The sequence below is a fragment of the Eublepharis macularius genome, chromosome 1, assembly GCF_028583425.1.
Source record: "Eublepharis macularius isolate TG4126 chromosome 1, MPM_Emac_v1.0, whole genome shotgun sequence".
NCBI lineage: Eukaryota > Metazoa > Chordata > Lepidosauria > Squamata > Eublepharidae > Eublepharis > Eublepharis macularius.
Window position 1 is genome coordinate 30,041,296 of NC_072790.1, and position 22,464 is coordinate 30,063,759.

At 44.6% G+C, this 22,464-nt stretch overlaps 1 protein-coding gene across 1 annotated transcript in view; it reads right to left on the reverse strand.

Annotated features, from left to right (window-relative positions):
• COL4A1 (collagen type IV alpha 1 chain) overlaps positions 1-22,464 on the reverse strand; it is a 185,302-nt gene that overhangs the window by 85,675 nt on the left and 77,163 nt on the right. The window contains exons 3-13 of the mRNA XM_054970138.1: positions 15,928-16,017; positions 15,049-15,093; positions 13,969-14,013; positions 13,795-13,857; positions 13,651-13,704; positions 13,420-13,446; positions 12,332-12,415; positions 11,366-11,428; positions 6,653-6,688; positions 4,873-4,914; positions 702-791 (exon numbers count right to left, since the gene is read on the reverse strand). Coding sequence (XP_054826113.1) covers positions 702-791; positions 4,873-4,914; positions 6,653-6,688; positions 11,366-11,428; positions 12,332-12,415; positions 13,420-13,446; positions 13,651-13,704; positions 13,795-13,857; positions 13,969-14,013; positions 15,049-15,093; positions 15,928-16,017 — 639 coding nt within the window. The remainder of the gene's footprint in view (positions 1-701; positions 792-4,872; positions 4,915-6,652; positions 6,689-11,365; positions 11,429-12,331; positions 12,416-13,419; positions 13,447-13,650; positions 13,705-13,794; positions 13,858-13,968; positions 14,014-15,048; positions 15,094-15,927; positions 16,018-22,464) is intronic.

A 22,464-nucleotide genomic window follows, 5' to 3' on the forward strand; every position in this document is an offset into this window, starting at 1 on the left:
TCTCAAGAGATTTCTTCCATCAGAGCTCTGCCATTCTATCTGAATTTGCATTTTTATAAGTTATCATATGCAAATATCTAAGATCTATTCACATGATAGCACAAACAAACGATAATTGGTCTGATGCTTCATCGAATATTCATAATTTCTATTGTATAACCTTCCAATTAGTAAAAAAATGATGTTATACTCAAACTTGCAAAACAAAACTATAAATCTCTGAGAAAGGTCAGAGTTAAGAGATCACTATTGGTTGAATCTCTGATGGCAGGACATTAATCTCGATAGAGTCCACTATTTTAAGTAACTGTCAAAAGATTAAAGCACACCTGTTAGAATTACCTAACACTTAGGAAAAAAACACACAGACGGTTCATGCAAAGTTTGAAAGTTCATCTAGAATACAAGTACATGACCTAGTATTGCATAGTATTGATTATTGCCATGTGCTTTTATCTATATTGGTGCAACGGCTGCATGACCTATGCCTCATCCCATACCATGTCTATGGAGAGGATTGTGGATCAACGGCATCTCCAGTCAACAAATGTCCCAGAAAGAACCATTTACTTCCAAAAAAGAAAAACAAGTGATGGCGTTAAGACTGTTTATTTCTAGTTTTATGGCCTCGTTCATCCTCGCCGTCATTATTTTGGAAACAATGCCAATAATATACACAGCAATAAAAGCCATAATCTTACTTTATTGCCTTGTATGACTATGGTCCCTTTTTCTCCCTCGTGTGGTGTACCTCCTTGGGGACCTGGTGGGCCCATAACTCCCCGTTCACCCTAGAGATGCCACAAACAAACAAACAAATTAGCAGCCAGGGTTGCAGTCTACATAAGCAGAAACAAAATTAAAGTCTTCTACTCAGGGCTTTTTTTCTGGGGAAAGAGGTGGTGGAACTCAGTGGGTTGCCTGCAGAGAAAATGGTCACATGGCTGGTGGCCCCGCCCCCTGATCTCCAGACAGAGGGGAGTTTAGATTGCCCTCCAATCTAAGCTTCCCTCTGTCTGGAGATCAGGGGGCGGGGCCACCAGCCATGTGACCATTTTCAAGAGGTTCTGGAACTCTGTTCCCCCATGTTCCAGCTGAAAAAAAGCCCTGCTTCTACTCACTCCAAAATTGATTTTTCAGATGTTTATTATGGTCTAGCCAGTATTGAGACCTGGATGATCAAACTCAACCAATTCACCCCAAGGCCGTCCTGTCATTGTGTAGGATTGTGAGCTGAGAGATTTTCGTCTTTTAGAATAGAGGCAAAGGAATTTTTTTTAATAAGGACTGATAAAACAGAGTTTTCTGGTTGCTTTTGAGGAAACTGCATTTCTCAGAGCGACAACAAATATTGTTGGAAGCTTGCGAGATTCTTTGTTTTTCTCTAGGTTCAGATTTTCAAAGCTCAGGTCTGAAGTAAATGTTATGATTGCACTGGCTTCCTGTCGAAGCCGAAGATAGTGTGTTTTTTCAAAAAAAAAAAAGCATAATATTTTACTACTACACCCAATTAGGTTCTAATTTCTCGGTCTCTTACGTAATTTATGGATTTCATTGTGATCTAGATCTCACAACTACACTCGTGTGAAACGGATTATGAAATTTGCCTGTATAAGACACAGATCAAGCAAAGCGATAAATATTTTATTCAATTATCAAGGTTTAGTTTTGAACCTACATGGTGTTTATCAGGCACAGTTGGCCAGAACAAAAATGAAACAATATGGTGTTCCATTGGAAGATAGCTGGGTCTGCTGCCCACCTCAAAGTGGCAAGTACATACTATAACCAGGGCTTTTTTCTGGGAAAAGAGGTGGTGGAACTCAGTGGGTTGCCCTCGGAGAAAATGGTCACATGGCTGGTGGCCCCGCCCCCTGATCTCCAGACAGAGGGTAGTTGAGATTGCCCTCCAGTCTAAGCTCCCCTCTGTCTGGAGATCAGGGGGCGGAGCCACCAGCCATGTGACCATTTTCAAGAGGTTCCGGAACTCTGTTCCCCCGTGTTCCTGCTGAAAAAAAGCCCTGACTATAACTGACTCACAGATAGGCTGGACATACCTGCATGTCAGAAGCTGTCCTGTACTGAGTTAATCCATCTATTCCACTATTATCTACTCTGGGTGGCAGCAACTATTATCATGGTCGTAGAGAAAAGATCTTTTCCAAACACTTGATGTTTAAATTATCAGTGTGGGAGACTAAACTGTAACCTTCTACATTCAGTGCTGCAGAGACACATGGTAGTATATTCAAGTCCCACATCTGCCAATGAAATCATCAGGTAGTCATGGACAAATCATGATCTCTCTATGGGAGGAGGACCTTGGATAAATGCTGTCAGGGCTTGTTGCTGCCGCCACTGGGCGGGGCCCCAGCTGGGCCAGCCCTGACATCAGAGGGGCACCAGGGATGCTGCAGGACCCTGCTCTGTGGAAGGAGGAGTGGTATACATCACCCTGATTCCCTCTCAATCCACTCGCTGGCCTGCTCAACCTGGTCTGCTTACCCTCTGCGTCCTCCATCATCTCCTCCTCCCAGAACTCTCCTCCAAGCCTCCACTCTTACACTGCTCTGCTTCCACTCCACACCATCACTCCTTACTCACACCCACCAACCCAGAGCTCTTCCCAGCCACCCTTTATAGGGTTTCCTTTCTCCACCCCGCCCTCCTTCCAGGCTTGTTCCCTCTCCTGACTTGGCCCAGCTGTGCCTTCCCTCAGGTGTTTCCCTCTTACCACTAATCCCTTCTAGGCTTCTTTGCCTTGCTGGCAGGGTGAGGTTGAATGCGAGCCATCCCCAGCTGAGGTCTCCTTGGCCTTGCTCCCGAGGAGCTGCCCCAGTGGGCCTTTGAACTGCTGAGCTTGCCTGGCCTTGCTCATGAGGAACTGCCCCAACCAGCTGCTGCGCTGCTGAGCTTGCCTGGCCTTGCTCGTGAGGAGCTGCCCCAACCAGCTGCTGCGCTGCTGAGCATGCCTGGCCTTGCTTGCGAGGAGCTGCCCTGGCCAGCTTCTGGGCTGCCTGCTCATTGCTGCTGGGCGGGGCTACCCATCTCCTCCCCCAGAATGCCTGTGGCAGCTCCACCTGGAGGGGCTTGGCTCCTAGCACCTCCTGAGCCAGGCTGCTGTCCTCTAGCCAGGGTGTGGCTCTGGGCTGTAGTGGCTGCTTCTCCTCCTTGGCTGGTAAGGGCTCTGTTTGGGCTGTTGCTGGGTCCCTATTCCCCCTGCCTTGGCCCTTTTCCTCTTGCCTGCTTAGCCCCCTCTTTTCCCCCTGGAGGGTGGGACTAGCTGGCCTCTCCCTGCTCCCCCCAGCCTTCTGAGGCTTTGGCCTTTCACCCCTTCCCCCTGGAGTAGGCAGGTTCTGGCTCTGTTTGCCAGACAGAGCGGTTGAACTGCTGTCTCCCGGCTGCCCCCTGCTGCTGACCCCGGACAGCAAGTCCGGGGGCTGGGCTGCTGACCCCGGACAAATGCAACTGGATTAGAGTTGCAGATGCAATTTCATATACTAACCATTTGAATGGTGGTTACCATCAACCTCAATCACTTTGACAGAAAGTGAAAGCCTTTTTGTTCTAGGTAATAGCACTCACTTTGAGACATGCTTGCTTCTGTTATTACTTGCCCCGTAGCATAGGAGATAACATAAACTAGAAGGACATGATTAAGTCTTGGATCCCTCACCTATGGACTGCTCTTCAGTATCAAAACATTAGGGGTAATTCAACAAGCGGATTTGGGGTGTTTCTCTAGGGTCTCTGAAGGTGGCTAACATGGGGGGCATTTTTTTTAAAAAAAATGTATCAGGTGTTCCACACTTGTCAGAATCTGCGATACTAGAAAAACACATTAATGTCTACAAAAGCCCTAGAAATCAGTTTAATACTAAAAAAAGTGCTTTTTGATATACAAAGCCCCAACTTCTAAGAGGTTACTGATTTGTTTTGTCACAGTGTTGTTTCTATAATGCAGAACACAGGAAAAACAAAAAATAGAAGCCCCTTCGAATTAGCTAGCTCTTTGGCACACCAAGAACTAACTTTGTAGGGGTTTTGATTAGTTTCATGTTCTTTTTAACACTGCAACCCGTAGTTGCATTTCTCCTGGGACCCCTCATTCTTGGGGTTATGAAAGTGTATCCTCACAGGACTTTCTCTCTGGAAAATGGGAAGAAGCTTCTCAAAATCCAACAGAAGAAGACTGGAAAAACTCAGAAGAGAGAATGTTTCCCAATGAGATGGACCTGGGGAAATGGACTTATCCATTGATTTTAGCTCCCAGAGTGGTCAGCTTAAATCCTAATGAGGGGACAGTGCTGTATGAACCCATTTCCTGCAAACTGTCCGTTTGTTATTGGGACAGAAGTGAGCAGCCTGGATCGCCGCACAGATTTTTGCATTTAACATAAACCTTGGACTCAAAAACATTAGCTTTGCTTCTTTGCTGAATTAAAACAAAGCTGGCTCATGATCAATATGGAAGGGAACTCAGTCAGCGTTCTTCTGGCCAGGGCCAAGCTGATGCTGCAGGGAAGTTCCCAAGCAGGGAATGAGAGCGATATTATCAATTGCTGCTGATCTTCAGCCCCCGCATCAGAAGCAGATCTCCGAAAGGGAAAGTTCAACTAAACATAGCCACTGGGGAATCCACCTTCTCCGAAGACACCTACGCCTTTAAAAAAGATGGTTGCCACCCAAACATCCTGCAGTTAGGAATCTCACCAGCTACAGTAGCTCTTTGGAGCTGAGGAGGTGTCAGGTGACCTGTGGTAGGTCTGGCCAGGCCCATGGAAAAGGGGTGAATTTTGCAAGCACTCTGATTGCAGGCTCCCAGTTGCCATTGCAAGCATAGGCGGATGGTTTTCCAAAGAACAAGCTTACCTTCTCGCCTTTTGGTCCGTGGAAACCTAATCCCATATGGCCCTGGAGACAGAGAGTGGAAGCATTTTATAAAAGAAAGGCCGCTTGTTTTCAGGTATAGCACTTCTCAACAGACAGGACAAATTTTTTAAATGTAGGGAAGCAGAAAGTCTAATCCTTATTTTTTAAAAAAATTAAAATCATGTGATGATTAGGGATATGGATAGCGTACATCATCTACTCCCCTGTCCACATGGAGAAAACAAATTTGCCAGGCTTCAGTATATCACAGAATCTTTGAGCCCAATGCATAACTTGGCCTTTTGTACACCGAGACACGGACAGGAACTGGTCAGCAATTGCTATCCCAAGGGCAAAGTAGCCAACCACTTTTACAACGTTGCAAAGCCTTTGGGTTCATAGTCATACATGGCCCTGATTCAAGCATTTCCACACATGCACGTTTTCACTTAAGGAAACCAACCAACCTCTTGCTTTACGATTATGCATCGTGGAAAAGGGAAAAATAGACATCTAAAAGCAAACTGGGTGGGGGAGATTCAATTCCCTTCGCCACCCACCCTCCTGGCCCTATCCTGAACTGGAGTTGCACATGGTTGCAATTTACTTATTCAACACATTGAAAAGACCAGATCACGTCTCACCCAGCATCTTGTCTAACTTGGCCCTAAGGGACTTCATAGGTACATTTCTGCCTCTAGACACAGGACCAGAGTGTTTCAGATGTTGTAGGCCTGGCAGGAACTGGTGCACATCGGCCAAGATATTTTACAAACAACCAAAAATAAGATTTTCACAGGTAGGAACAAATAGACAACAAGTCCCCGTGAATAACAGTCACTACCTCAATATATCATATCACTTTTTCTCTCAAAGTGCAAGGTGCATAATAGTCTGTGAACAGTAATTATTATCAATAAGCACCCACTCTGTTACAGTTATATGCCACCGGCACCTTTCAATCAGTTAAATATCACCGGAAAACCAATATAATATCACATACTCAAATATACTCATGAATATACACAGATTAAATACACATTGATACAAACTTCATGAACAATGTTCAATAAATATTCAAAAAATATTCAATAAATTTTACAAAGCCTAGTCTCACTTTTTAGCACCCTGGTGCTTCAGAATAGATGAAGCTGTCCTGCCCTGAATCAAACCCAGACACTGCAATCCTAAGCAGAGTTACTCCAGTCTAAGCCCATTGAAATCAATGGGCTTAGACTGGAGTAACTCTGCTTAGGATTGCACTCTTAGTTTCGAGGCCAGTCTTGTTTCCTGGTATCAGGTGGACGTCTTCTGCATCATCTCCCACCTTATCCTTTTAACTAGAGCTATCAGGGATTGAATTCGAGATCTTCTACATCCGGGGAGGCTCTACCACTGAGGTGTGGTCCTTCCTGAACAAAGCAGCCTTAGACCATTGCTATATTAAGATGAATACCACCTGCTCTAACAGACAGCAGCTCTCCAAGGTCTCAGCTGGAGGTCCTTCGCATCACTTCCTGCCTGATCCTTTTAATCGGAGATGCCAGAGATTGAACCTTGGACCTTCTGTCTGCCAAAGCAGATGTTCTCCCACTGGCTCATGATTTCCCCAAGGAAATGGTTATCTTGGAAAAAACATTTCTTGTTTTTATTGATTTTAACTTGTTCACCACCCAGAGCCCCTGAGGATGGGCAGTTTATAAATTGAAATATTATAATAATAATAATAATAATAATAATAATTTCAAACATTTGCATTATTGACTGAGTTCATCCTTACCTTCTCACCTTGCAAACCAGGTGGCCCTGGAGGACCCTGCAAAAGAGGACATTTTATTAATTCTACGTTTTACTTTTTTCAGGTTACTTTAACAAAGTTAATAAGAGGGGTCTTTGTTTCTATTACATTTTTATTCCCTCCTACCTCTGCAGCTCAGGATGGCATACAACACTTTCCTCACTTCCCTTTTATCCTCACAACCACCTTGTGACGGCAAGGTCAGGGCTGAAGGATTAAAGACAGAGATTGTTCTTCTTTTCTGCACAAAATGCAAATACAGCAGGCCCATGCAGCCTCAATTTGCCTTGCAGTCATGCATGGAAGGTAGAGGTGATTTGACTTTCAACTTCCACTTGGTTTTGCTGCTTGAAACTAGCTCCCCCATTCTGCTCTTAGAATTTTAACAGGGAAAATACATGTCTTTTAAAACACACACACGTTTCTCCCTTTGAAATGCTAATATTAAAGTAGAGAGTTCAGTTTCAAATACGATGGCCTAGTCTCTACTTAGAGCTAAACTACAAGAGGCGAAGCTGAGTTTTAAAAGACAGATCGGAAGGCTTTGTCAATTTCCCCTCTCTACAGAGCAGCAAAGATCACTCCTCAGAGAGTTTGTTAATTTCCTCTTTGCCTCCAGAAGGCTCTGTCAGTTTCACCTCCCCTTCTAGGAGGTGAAGAGGAAGTAAACAAACCCTCTGAGGAGTGATATTTGCTGCTTCTCTGAGGGTTTTTTGTTTACTTCTCCTCAGAGGGTTTTTTGTTCACTTCCTCTTCACCTCCTAGAAGGGGAGCCTTCTAGGCACAGCCTCCTGGAGGCAAAGAGGAAATTAACAAACTCTCTGAGGAGTGATCTTAGCTGGCTCTGTAGAGAGGGGAAATTGACAAAGCCTTCTGATCTATCTTTTAAAATTCAGCTTCCCAGCTAACATTGCAATTCCCTTCACGTGGGCATCCTCATGTAATTCATCTCTTGTAGTTTAGCTCTCAGTTGTTGGAGGAGAGGGCCTTAAGTCCTTATGGCTTATGGCGACCCCTGGTGGAGTTTTCATGGCAAGAGACTAACAGAGGTGGTTTGCCATTGCCTGCCTCTGCCACCCTGGTCTTTTTTGGAGTTCTCCCATCCAATTATTAACCAAGGCCAACCCTGCTTAGCCCCTGAGATCTGACAAGATCAGGCTTATCTGGGCTATCCAGGTCAGGGCTCTACTCAGTTACCATATCTGAAACTGGGTTCCTTGCCAAAGCCTCTTTCCCTTCCCTGCATGGACCCAAGGCAACTTGAGGCTACATGAAGCTGCCATTTTTATTCCATAGGCAGAATGAGATGTCTATTCTTCATCTTCTTTGTCTGAATCCTGAGAAGGGGTGACTGGCCCAGGAACTCCATGTGAATTTCATGGGAATTTGAACCCACTAAATTTCTCAGTTGTAGTCACAGTCTTAACATTCTAGACTGCCCTGGATTGTGCCGGATTTTCATTGGATCTTCTCAGAACGGAGCTTGCACAGACTGAAACCTCCGAGCTTTCATGAGGGAGAAATGCTGAGTCAGTTGTATCCCTGGAGAGCCAACCTGGCTCAAAGCCAGCTCCGTATAATTCATTGTTTCAATGCACTTTTACGTCCCAGCCCAGAAAAGAAACACCTCTCTGAAAAGAGACTGAATCAACACCTTTCTTGTTTATTCCTAATTGATGTAATTAAATTTGCTACCTTGTCAAAGTCAGAGAGAGGCTTCAGGCCGGCATTTACCACAGCCACAATTCATGGTGCCTGCCAGGCTATTTTTCTTTTCAGTCATGTGAGCTTTCATACACACAGGAACAATAACCAAAGTAGCTGCAGATCTGGCAAGCCAAATTGGAGGCTGCTTGGACTTAATTCATGCCACTCTGTTCTCCTCAACGGAGGAAGGAAACTCTGGACAGAAAAGCGCAGTGGATACTACAACACTATGAATGCATACAAAGCATTAAGGTGAAATTCTAAGCACATTCACTAATAAATACCAAACTTTCAATATCCTCACTCATAATCCTAGGGGTGTATTCTGGGGCCATTACAAGCCGAAGTTGAACTTTAGGAGTACGAAAATGTGACTTTTAGCTGTGCTCACATGCGCCCCACTCCTCACCCCCCACCCTTCTTGCCTGGCACTTGATGCAAAACATCTCAGTCTGATCAAGCTCCAATTCACTGTGGGGTCCAAACGCAGGTGCCCTGGTAAACTGGGTGGCGCTTTTCTTTGCTCTACTCAAACGAGGTTTCTAAACTGGAATTAGAAAATCTCCAATTCCAGAAGGCATTCACATTTGGAGGTCGCAGTGAATTGAAGCTTGTTCACACCAAGATATTTTGCATCAAGTTCTGTGCAAGGTGTGGGGGACAGAGAGGTGTGCAAAATCACAACAACAAAATTGGAGTTTGACAGCAGCTTGTCATCCAGCCAGTGCCAATAAAACTGCATCCAATGGAAGCGCCAGCAGTTTGCATGTTCGTTACATTGTGTTGCAGAAAATGACAAATGTGAACATGGATTTCATAGGGAGAGATAATCTTCCACGAGATGAAAGACTGGAAATGAGCATACTTTTGGGACTGTAATTCTTATATCTCTATGGAAACACCGGAGAAGTCAGCAGGCATTCAAGGTACCCTGCACTAGGGTTCCCAGGGGCCTGCCGGTGGTGAGTAATTTCCCAGGGGTTTGCCACTGTTGCCTGCCAATCGCTGGGGATAGGCGGGAGGTGGCAAGCCCTCCAGAGATTGTCTACCACTGTCAGGAAACCTGGGAAAGTGTACACCGGGCATACTCCTGACGTGGAGTGATGTCATTGTGCTGGCCATGGGTGTGCTTCGCTGGGGCTAATTTTGACCCCATGACCACTGTAATGACATCACTTCCTGGAAGTGACTTCATTTCATGTGCATGAACTATGACACACAGGAGGCACGAGGTAAGCTCCAGGTTTCCCCCCTCACCAAGAAGATATAGAAACCTGGCAACCCTGCTTTTGCACTGAGAAATGAAGCTGGATTCTGGGCCAGTACTGCACCTACTGGATTAAACTTGACAGGGGCCAATTCTGCACATGTTGGATAATGCAGTTTCAATGCACTTTATCGATTGAGGTGGATTTTTTGTTCCGCACACAAAAAAATCTGTTCCAAATGATCTATAAAGAGGATTGGAAGTTCATTATCCAACGTGTGCAGAATCACTCATAGTTCAGACACAAATCTTTAATGACTGCCCTTTATGGGGAATGCAGCCACTCTGAAGGCCCGATGGTGGAGCACAAATATACAGAAAAAACAGGGATTGCCCTTGACTTTCAGCTTATGGCAACCAACAGTATTCTTGAGGCCCAGTGCAAATAAATAAATATTCTCCATGTATCTGTCTTATGGATTGTAGGTCAAGCTGCTGATGGATGTATTTAAACCCAGGTATATTCGGCTATTTACTGCTGACCACAGTAGCCAGTATTACAGGATCGTAGGGCTGCAAGAGAAAGTCAGCGTGCAAAGCCCGGTCCTACATGACAAAGGATCCCCATGCCAGCACACAACAGCTCAGCCCACATATTCTAGGCATCATTAACAACTGCAGCAGCAGCAGCAACAACAACACCATTCGTAGTGCAAAGAGCTGTGCTGAAACACAGCCAAGCTCTGTGCTGCAGAAATGTGAAGAGATCCACACTTTACGCTGGAGGAAGTGTATCCAGCTAGCTGATGTATTTTTACTTTCATTTCTTTTTTACTTTTGTGGATTGGGTCCGAGTTACCTTTGGCTCTCAGATCAAATCTTTACTCGTTTCAACTCCCTCTTTAACTTCTTTTGGGAGATGTATCCAAATAAACTTCTTTACTCTTCCTTGGAATGAATGCCAAGATATTTCCCTTTTGAGCTCGGCATACACCCAGGGAATTCTCAGCCCAGATACACAGAAAAGTAAGGAAGGGGTTAACCTTCCATCCCAGGCTTCTCTGTTCCCTTTCTTTCCTTCTGGGAACTCCCTGCACTCTGCTGTCCAAGGTCCTGAAAGAGAAGGCTTTTAAGCCTGGAGCACCCGGATTCATTAACAGCAACGTGCCGGCTGGTGGCAGCAGCACCTCCATGCACCTCTTGCTTTTTAGGGGATTCCACTTCCCTTTCCCCCTTCATCCGAACCTGAGGACAAAACTGCTTCCTCAGGTCATCACAGGCTGACATTAGGCGGTGTGAATATGAGCTAAGTGTTTTAGTTGGACAGAATGCCTGGAAACAGAGATTTTAAGGATTTTATTGTACTTTTAAAAAATTGGATTTCTAAACCATCTTGAACCACTGACCAATCAATAAATAAAGTAGGGTGCATCTATGGACATCACTCCACTACCACAAAAAGTGCCAGCTCTGATCTAGTCGGTTTAAACCCGAAAGTCAGATAAAATTTTGTTTGGGTTCGTTACCCTTCTGAAGTTAATCAGCAGGATTGTGAATTCTTGTGTATCAGGAAGGAGAAAATAAACAGCTTCCTGTTCACTTTTTGCCATGCCATTCATAAATGGATCAGCTTTGTCCTGTCCCGCTTCCCGTGTTGTCTCCTTTCTTTATCCTTGCCCTGCTACTCCTAGAATCCTTTGGCCAATGTAGACAACTAAATATGTACTCGCTATCAGGAACGACCGCTAGCTGGATGCAAACAAGAAAAAGTTGACACTTACTGGTCTTCCTTGAGGTCCAGGTGGTCCAACAGGGCCTGGAAGTCCTGGGGGGCCACTTATTCCCTATTTACAAAAAAACCCATTAAAATGAAGTTGTGTTAGGCAATGCATTATCTCCCCCATTTACTTATGAATCAGAACTAAGGGCAGAACGAAGCAGGAAACAATATGAATGGGGTTCAACAGGCCTCAGTGATGGAAGAATCTAGGGTCATCCCGAGGTAGTCACATGACTTACTTCCTACCTTGTTAGTGTTCCTGAACACACCCTTCAAACCCATATGAAAAGTATACATGAAGCCTTCTTCTACTGAGTTAGATCATTCATCGATTAAGGTCAGCATTGTCTACTCTGACTGGAAGCAGCTCTCCAGGGTCTCAAGGAGAAAAAGTTGCCTGTTGGTCCCTCAAGGGTCCGTATCGTCTACTCAGGCTGGCAGCGGCTCTCCGGGGTCTCAGGCAGAGAGGTCTTTCACATCACCTGGGCCTTTTAAACTGCTGCTGGCAATTGACCTGTGGACCTTCTCCATGTGAAGCAGATCTCAGCCACTTAGAGGCACCCTCAATACAAAACTGCCTTACAAAGAGTCATACCATTGGTTGATCTGATTCAGTGTTCTCTCCTCTGAACAGCAGTGGCTCTGCAATGCCACAGGCAGAGAAAGACCTTTCCTAACACCTCTCTACCTGAAATCCGTTTTAACTAGAGGTGCCAGGGACTGAGCCTGGCAGCCTCTTTATGCAGAGCAGGACTGAGCCATAACAGCGGCCTCCGAAACTGCATTTGTACTAGCAAAGCGAGTCGCCAATGAGAGGGATCCCATCGTGTTCTCCACATCACTTCTTTGTGCAAATCGCACCGATGCATTTCAGACCTCATCTAAGCGCTTGCTGTCTTTTGGGCCTTGGCTCAACCTCACCCATTATAACAGTAAGGAATTTTGCTAGGTTTAGGATAAATCTTACCGGTAATCCAGGCTGGCCAGAAAATCCTTTTTCTCCTTTTATTACACCACCTGGTGTTTGCCCAAGAATTTCTCCTGGGTCTCCCTAAAAGACATGAATTCAACAAAAAAAGGTTATGTACATGATTATCTGTTGCGGGGGGGGGGGAGTATCTGCTTCCCTCTCCTGAACCACTGTAGTCTTTCAGCACTCATCTATGCCCACTGAGGGCCCAGCAGCATTTGCCTCAGTGAACCTACAGAACATGAAGGTGACAGGTGGATTTTGGACCAAAGCAGGTATGCACTTCTGCCATTCCGCTTCGGTGCTTTATTGCTGCAGAACCCCGTATACTTGGTTCTGCAGCCTAACATGTGAATTGGCTCTAAGATCTTCTTCACTTCCTATATCAAAGCTTGCCAAATACACATCATGAGTTATCCTGTACTATAGTTCACAGTGAGAGGAATGACCTACAGCAATTACAGCTTTGAATGGTCAGGATCCGAGAAATGATTACTAATGTTACGGTCCCCAACACGGTGCCCATGGGTGCCATGGTGCCTGTCCAATACCTTCCCTGTTGCCCACCAAGTGTTTTTAGAAAGTGGGTGGGGCCAGGTGGGGCACTTGCCCAGCAGGGCTTGTGATCGGCCACTGGAGATCCAGTTGGCTGGACAGATTAAAAGAATGATGTTTCAGGGGCAGCTGCCACTACAGTATTGGTTTTATTGTCTCTCACACACCTCTTTCACTTCCCTAATTTTTAAAAAATACCCCTCTTCTCCCCAGCATTCAGGCTTCCTCTGTGTGTGTGGCTGCACCTCCTGTGGTAGCCATTTTGCGATAGGCTCCCTCTCCTGTGGCAGCCATTTTGTGATGGGCTCCCTCTCCTGTGGCAGCCATTTTGCGATGGGCTTCCTGTCCTGTGGCAGCCATTTTGTGATGGGCTCCCTCTCCTGTGGCAGCCATTTTGTGGTTGCCCCAACCAAAGGTGCTCATAGGCTGAAAAATGTTGGATACCTCTCATTTACGATGTTTTAAAAAGTCATCTGCACGTTAATATGCTATAAGCAATAAATAAAGCTTATTGTGAATTGTAAAATTACCTTTATTCCTGGAATTCCTGGAGGGCCCTAGAAAAGAAACGATATGTTGTCTGAAAAAATGCAGAAATTATGCACTGATTTTGCAGAGCATACATTTGAAGTCACAGTAAAAGATGAAATTCTCAGTTGAAAGATTTGCTGAACTTGGTTTTTTTAAAAATAAAACATACACTTGCACTGATTTTGCTTTAATGTAATTTTGCTTTCAATGTTAAAAAAAAAAATACTTACTAGATTTCCAGGTAGTCCAGGTAAACCTGGGGGACCCAAAGGACCTCTTTCACCCTAATGGAATAAAGGAAGTGCCTTTAATTTTGTGTTCAGTCACAGAACTGAAGCAGTCGCACTATCAAAATGTTTGTTTGAAATGTTTACCTTTGTTCCATTGCATCCTGGGATACCAGGAGGACCTGGAGGGCCATCTCCTCCAGGGATTCCCTGAATTAGGAAAGAAGATGGAAAAGAAAAATAGAGACCACATGAGTTGCTAGTGGATATCCCTGCTAAAACATGGATGGTGTTTCAGATTTGAATGAATGCCATACGTACAGGAAGGCCAGGGTTTCCTGGATAGCCTGCAGGACCTGGTGGCCCCTAAAATTAAGGAAAAGATGAAGAGTATTAAAAAGGAAAAGTCATAATTATTGATTCCAGAGAAGTCCTGCTATATGCGCCGATCTCGGCAAGAATGGTATCTGCATGTTACTGGAAGCAAATGACATTGCCTGGTAAAATTGGAATGGTTCTTAAAGATGCAGGGATTGTTATCAATAATCAAGCTAACAGCCATTCAAAATTCTAAAAAAATATTTTAGAGGACAAAATCGGCAACAACTGGCTGCATTTTTTTAAAAAAAAAAATCCTTAAGCTGTTAGAAATGAATGGATTAGAAAGGAATGACCGTAACTGTGTACATTCTCTTCCTTCATTGTTTTAAATTTTGTGAACATGAACACAAAATCAAGCATGCAAAGTGCAAATGGGGAAAAGGTTTATAACACAAGAGAAGACATTGCTTTTAGTACATTTATGGAAACACTTCCATTAGGGTTTTGAATTCCACAAAATATGCAGAATTGATTGACGGGTTAAAAACATAAATAAGGGGAAAATATTTGGTGCCTTCCAGCTCTGAACAAGGATGCACAGCCAGTATCTCAGAGCTCCTGACATCACCTCTCCTTCCTTTCTGGGATTATTGCCGGTGTTACTATCAGCAAAGTCCTTCCAAGTGCCCAGTTACCACTTACATCCTGCCCCCTTCCCTTGAAATATCTGCACTGGGCTTTTAGCAAATAATTTGGAACAACTTTCTGATTGACAGATCCACTGACACAGCTGAGCCCATTAAGATTTTAAGTGGGAGTGGCTGCTTCGCCGTCATCTCCAAATCATTGCGTCAAATATCTTTGGATATCTCTTAGCAGCTAAGCAACACTTGAATAAGATGCTCTGTGTGTTGTGCCTCCAGGATAACTGGCTGACCACCATGTAAAACAGAATGCTGGAGTAGATGGATCACCGATCTGCTCCAGCAGGGCTCTTCCGATGTTCTTATCTAAGGGGAAAGTTCAAGAGCTACTGAGCTTTCCTCCTACACAGTTCAAAACAGATCCCGGCATACTCACTCTGGTCCCTTTTGTTCCTGGCAGTCCTGGTTCTCCAGTGTCACCCTGTAAGAAATAGATCCAGAGGAGTTAGCCGTGTTAGTCTATAGTTGCAAAATAGTAAAGGGTCCAGTAGCACTTTTAAGACCAACCAACTTTATTGTAGCATAAGCTTTCGAGAACCACAGCTCTCTTCGTCAGATGCATCTGACGAAGTCAGCTGTGGTTCTCGAAAGCTTATGCTACAATAAAGTTGGTTGGTCTTAAAGGTGCCACTGGACTCTTTATACAGCGTCCACTGGCCAGCTGCCCAACATATGGGTACAGCACAGGGCTATGTAGTGCCCATTCATTTGCTGACCCACGTATGGGTTGCAGTACATTATCTGTCCGCTTTCCTCCCCCTGTATGCTGATGGGCAGGAATCTGAAATTGACCCCATCTTGGGACAGTTATTATCGGTTTGTTGATTTTATGATGAACTGTTGTTTTATGAATTGTTTTGATATTTGTATTATATTTTTATAACTGCTGTACCTCGCCCTGAGCCCACTTGCAAGAAGGGTGGGATAGAAATGTAATTAATTAATAATAATAATAATAATAATAATAATAATAATAATAATAATAATAATACCCTGTAAGAAAGATAAGTGGAGGTGAGAAAAAGTCTTTTGGTTTATCAGGGCTTCAAGTTAAACCCCTTCAGGTTAATTCTTTTCACTGCAGATCAATGAGACAGCAGCAGATCTCTGATCAGGTCACCCCCCCCCCAAAAAGTGCTATTAAGTTCATGACTATGCTCCCCCAATTGGCCAATCGTTGCATGTTGTAGAAGCTGTGGAAGATCCACGGCCAAACCATTTGCCATGGTGTCTAGTTGGTGGTCTCAAATCTTACCTTCAGTCCAGGGGTCCCAGGGGGCCCTTCAGGTCCCTGCACACCAGGAAACCCAACCAATCCTTGCAAACCTGGCAAGCCCCTTTCGCCCTGTGAAAATCGAGAAAACGTGACATTTAGCAAAACCAGTTAATGATATCCCTTATTGACGTCAGCGCAATTGAATGAAGCAACCAAGGGGCCCCTATGGAAGTGAATAAAGCATCAAAGAGTGAAGAAATTGGCTTTGCCATCTTTTGATCCTCAGGGTATCCTTTACCAGCTTTTAAATAACCACAACACTGCATCAAAACTGGCAGACAAAAATTCATTTCTTCAGAACCGTAACACAGAAGCCTGGGCATATTTCCATTTTCTTTCATAAAAACCAACGTCTGTCCGAACCATATTTACTTCAAATATTTATTTACTGTATTTATACCCTGCCCTTCTCCCCAGAGGGGACCCTAAGTGCCTGACATGGTTCTTCTCTCCTCCATTGTTTCCTCACAACAACCCTGTGAGGTAGGTTAGGCTGAGAAAGTGTGACTGGCCCAAAGTCACCCAGTGAGCTTCCATGGCAGAGTGGGCTTTTGAACTACGGCCCTCCAGATCCTAGTATGACACTCTAACCACTACACCACACTGGCTGTCACTGTGAAAGAAAGTCAAAGGTACCTCAGGTTTAGGGAAGATCTTTGCCTCAGAGCGCAACATCGGGCAACGGGGCTTCCAGTGTATTTTACCTCTAATAATCACCGCCAGGGACCCAAATTCAGATAGATCAAGGGGACTGTAGATCAAGGGGATATGTCAAGCTTCCCCCCCTTGTGCCTTTTCCTCAACCTGAAGTAGCCCCTGGGAATCTGTAATTTGCACCATTGGTCAAAGAGTGTGCTGTTCTGGTTTACTTGCTTATACCTTATATAATCCCAAGAAGATTGTGTTAGAGAAGAATATGAAGCAGAGCACTAAGTTTGGTGTAGTGGTTAAGAGCACGGGACTCTAATCTGGAGAGCCGGGTATGATTCCCCACTCCTCTGCTGGAAGTCAGCTGGGTGACCTTGGGCTAGTCACAGCTCTCTGGAGCGCTCTCAGCTCCACCCACCTCACTGGGTGTTTTGTTGTGAGGATAATAATAGCATACTTTGTAAACCACTGAGTGGGCATTAAGTTGTCCTGAAGGGCGGTATATAAATCAAACGTTGTTGTTGTTGTAAGCCACCACTCATTCTTCCACCAGTGACTTTCCCATCACTCACTGGCTTGGGCACAAGCTTGGTTCTATCTACACAGAAGTGAGTTACGCTTGCTCACTATTCCGTTCTCTGCTCTGGTTCTCAGCACACCTGTGGGAGATAAGAGACAGACATTTTGCTGGTACCTGCTGGAAGGCAGGCAGCCTGCAGCAAAGGGAAGGAACAGAGACAAACTTTCTCAGTGTCAAAGGTGGAGCCTAGCTAGGAGCTTGTGAGACCCAATCAAATGTTTCACGTGCTGAACGAGTCTGCTTACTTCCATGAGGGGAAAAAAATCAAGGAAACGGTTTATGGTTTTAATAAAAAACAGGACATGCAAGAAGAACTAAACCCTGTGCCTTATTGCAGATGATTTTTAATGCTCCATGGAGAAATTTCAGCATTCTAGTTCTGACTCCAGAAACTTTCTGGGCTGGGAGGAAAATGCTGACATAACTGAATACAATGAAGTTAATTTGCATTACAAGGGGAGTATTACAGGAAAAGACTGGAAAGAAGCAATAAGCCATGAAAAGCTAACTATAAATACATTGCCTGTCCCAAATTATAAAACAATTTTTATAGCAAAATTCTTTATATCAAAATTCATTTTACAAAGTACATAATTAAAGATGTTAAGAGTGCTCCCTAAAGTGCAAAATATTGGTATCCAGACTATGAATAATCTTTTACTACAATCTCACCGCAAACCGGAAATGTCTCACATTTAAAACTGCCATGTAACTTTAAGAACTGGAGGCATAACAATGGTGGTGGAAAGGGCTATCAAGTCGCAGCCGACTTCTGACGACACCATCGAGGGGTTTTCAAGGCAAAAGGCGAATGGAGGTGGTTTGCCATTGCTTGCCTCTTTGTTGAGACTCTGGGCTTCCACGGTAGTCTCTCATCCGAATACTAAACAAGGCCAATTCTGATGAGCTTTTGAGATCTGGTGAGATCAGGCTGCCCAGGGCTATCCAGGTAAGGGCTGTCATAACTACAGTAAAGAATAAAAATTAAAACAAATGGAAAATGACTCCCAAACTATTTTTGCTCACTTTTCTAGTGAACAAAATATGAATGAACATATGCACACCGTACATTGCACTACAGAGGACAACACCACAACGATTCTAGCCTTCTGATCAAAATCAAGATGCATGAAACTGTACTGTCAGCCTTTTCCTCAAATGGAAAATGTAAGTCCCGGATTAGATCTTCATAAGTTTTGGAGTCAAGTGCCAGAGGTCTGCGATCATAAAATGCCTAGAACTGAAAAATGGGTTCTTGAACTGGGACGCTGAAGCTGGTGAGATGGGCTGATGCCGCATCATACAAATGTTAGCAGTGTGTCTGTTGTTAAGCTGGGCAAGGGTGCTTTTGATATGTAGCGGGGAGGGGAAACTGGCATGCAATACGATGAACTGTGCTTTTATAATATTTTAACTGAGTTATCTATGCAAGCTGCTTTAGGAGTTTGCTGACAGAAAAGGCGGACCAAGAAAATAAACAGAACTACCTTGCATACATATGTACATTCATGCTGTCAAGTTGCAACCAACCTTCAGAGACCCCAAAAAGGGGCTTTCAAGACAAGCGAGAAGCAGAGGTGGTTTGCCATGGCCGCCTTCTGCAGAGTCTTCTTCGGTGGTCTCCCATCCGAGAACCAACACTGCTATCTTCCGAGATCGGGCTATACCCTGCCTCCTTTCCTCCCTTACCTTGCATCCCCAAATATATGATGTCTGATTTATGCATGCATCTGAAGGAGTGCAAATTGTCCCTTCAAAAATAACCTTGCCATGTTTGGCACCACATCTGTGTTCTCTTTCAGATAAACAACGTACTGAAGATGTTTTGTGTGAAGCAGCATGAAAAATAATCGACATGAAGAGAAGAATGCCAGATTAGGTGATGGACAAGGGAGATCCTAAATTGGCTTACGTTCTCCTAAATCCATTGAAGCCAATGGGCTTAGAAGGGTGCAACTCTCCTTAGGATTGCCCTGGAAAGGTCCTTGCTGTGTCCCACGGACAGCTGTCCTTCTGGCGCCAAAACGGCAATCGCATCTGCAAAGGGTGATGAAGCCTCACAAAGGATCCTGAACATCTGCTTTTGTAGCCAACGGGGATTAAAGGGATTGGAAAGAGATAGAAGGCACTAAAGTATAGTCAAAGCCAAAGACTCACTCCTCCATGGAAGCACAAGATGTACAGACAAAAGGGGAAACGGTATCTTTCACAATCCATGAGTCATGTACTGTTTTTCCATAAAATGGGACGAACAGCTTCTTTTTTATATGAGAGGTCATCTAATATTTAATGGACAGCAAAGGTCTTGTAACACTAGGAAACATTTCTACATTTGAGAATGATGATTGTGCTGGAAAATTACGAAAACCACCTCTGGCTTAAAAAGGGAGGTTTGCATTGTCCTGCGAATCAATCCTGCTTCGCAAACCGAAAGCGTCAGTCTTTCAGGGGAGATTTGTTTTGGATTAAGAATGCAGCGTATTCTAAATTCTACCACAGCTTTTTAATATGTGCTTCCAGCAAATCACTGTGTATTAACTGGGGCCAACTGACAAACCAAAATATTGTAGAAGCTATGTGGGAGACACGGAGGACAATTCCTCTCTAGGAACTGTGCCTGTGGTCTCTGGACGTGTCTAGTGGGGTGAATTTTAAGTCTTTGGTGTACAGTTGTGTTGTGTAGCATTGTGTTACTACATAGTTTATGACTTACTTCTCTTTTTAAATGTTTTTAACCTTGTATATATTAATGTTGTGATCTACCCTGAGCCCGCTTGCGGGGAGGGTGGGATATACATGGAATTAAATAAATAGAGAGCCCCGTGGCACAGAGTGGTAAGCTGCAGTACTGCAGCCCAAGCTCTGCTCACAACCTGAGTTCGATCCTGGCAGAAGGTGGGTTCAAGTAACTGGCTCAAGGGTGACTCAGCCTTCCATCCTTCCGAGGTCGGTAAAATGAGTACCCAGTTTCCTGGGGGTAGAGTGTAGATGACTGGGGAAGGCAATGGCAATCCACCCTGTAGAAAGTCTGCCAAGAAAATGTCGTGATGCGACGTCCCCCCATGGGTCAGTAATGACTTGGTGATTGCACAGGGGACTTTACCTTTACTTTTAAACAAACAAACAAACCAAAGCACCATGAAGACTACAAAGTGCTAGAGTGGCTATTTATAATTTTTTAAAAAGTGGTTTTTAAAGCCACATGTACATTCCTTGAAAGAATCCCAAGTAATGGGTATCCTTATTGTTTCCCTGCATAAATGGCATTGCAGTTCTTCTTAGGCTCACAATAACCCATCAGACATAGATTTGTCACCCTGCCCCAGTGTGCCTCATTGAAAGGACATTCTAAATGACTGCCCCCAAACCGCAGAACTCCCTCCCCTGGGATTTAGAGGGGAATATACTTATTACAAACTTTCTGGGGCTTTTTGAAAAATTACTGTTTTCCATGAGAAAAGAGGAAGAGTCCAGTAGCACCTATAAGACAAACAACATTTGTGGCAGGGTATGAGCTTTTGTGAACCACAGCTCACTTCATCTTTCAAACAACCATAGAAAAGAGCAAGATATCAGATATCTGAAGAAGATATCTGTTAGTCTTACAGGTGCTACTGGACTTTTGCTCTTTTCTACTGCTACAGACAGACTAACATTGCTACCCGTGTTGATCTTTTCCCGTGACTAGAAGTGACATGACGGTGTTGTCAGCATGCTCTAGCATTCAGTCAAAATGCGGCCGAGCACGAGAGCATCGACAGCAAGGTGATTACTTCACTTCCAGTCATGCTGGTGGCAGCATAGTATTAAGTCACCGGCGAGCGTCCCTCCTCCACGGGAGTCTCCCACCAGTTGCTGGTGACCCTGTCTGTGTTTCACTGCCCCTTGTGGCAGAATGACCCCTGGGATGTCAGGTCAGGTCAGAAGGCTCTGCGGGGCTCCAGCAATCATTTGCAACGGGATCATCTTGTCCAAAAGGGAACTCCATTTGTGATTGACTGCTAGATCGCCACAGCCAACCCTGAACAGATCAGTCCAAGGCATTCGCTTCTCTTGGTTTTCATGTCCGCGGGTCTCCAAAGAGACTACCCAGCTAGGTTTCCCTGGACTAAACGCAGTTCTGTCAGAAGCACCCAGCTGGATCCTGGTAATGTTTAGTGTGGACTGTCTCTTCCCATATGCAATTTATAGCTCCAGGCATGGGAGGGCTTTTTCTCTGGCCTGCTCACCCATCTGCCCACCCGCTTGCTGGCATTGCCACGGGCCCCATCCTAGAGCATGTCCAGCTCCTGTGTCAGTTTGGTGTAGTGTTAAGAATGGCAAGACTCTAATCTGGAGAGCCGGGTTTGATTCCTCTCTCCTCTGCTTGAAGCCTGCTGGTTGATCTTGGGTCAGTCACAGCGCTCTCAGAGCTCTCTCAGCCCCACCCACCTTACAGGGTGATTGTCATGAGGATAATAACAACACCCTTTGGAAACTATTCTGGAAACTATTGGAAACTATTCTGAGTGGGCATTAAGTCGTTCTGAAGGGCAGTATATAAATTGAATGTTGTTGTTATCATTATCATAATTATTGTTCTGCCAGGACCTCAACAGCAAGTATTGGTCTAGCAACATTATGAGGCTATAAACTGTGCTATATTGACCTGGGAAAAAGCCCAACTCAATGCCAAACTACACATTATGGCAGGTTGGACTGCCAATGCCATTTTAGAGGAGAATTCAGCTGTATAAAAATTGTCGTGGGGCCATGACACAGTGGCACCATGAAATCTTGTCCCCCCTACATGCCTCTCCAAGTGCCAGAATAGCCCCCCCCATGACTATTTTGGCACCTGGAAAGGTCGGGGGGCGACAAAATTGCATGGTGCCACTGTGCCGTGCGCCCAATCAGGATTGGGCCCTCATTGCAATTTTTAAACAATTATATTCTCCTCTAAATGGTAGCATAATAATAACCATGCTTATATACCGTTCTTCTAGACAGATTAGTGCCCCATTCAGAGCAGTGCACAAAGTCAGTGCTAATATTATCCCCACGATACAGCTGGGGTAAGAGGAGTGGCTTACCCAAGGCCACCTGCTGAACTCATGGCAGTAGTGGGATTAGAACCAGCAGAGACCTGATTTCCATCCCGACCATTAACCACTATGCTACAGCAGCATGTAGTTTGGCTCTCAATAGTAAAAATAATACATTAATGTACATATCTCAGTAGCGCCTGTATTTTTTAACCACAAGAGGGAGTCCAAGAGCAGCTTTCAATAAAACGATTCTGCTTTCCC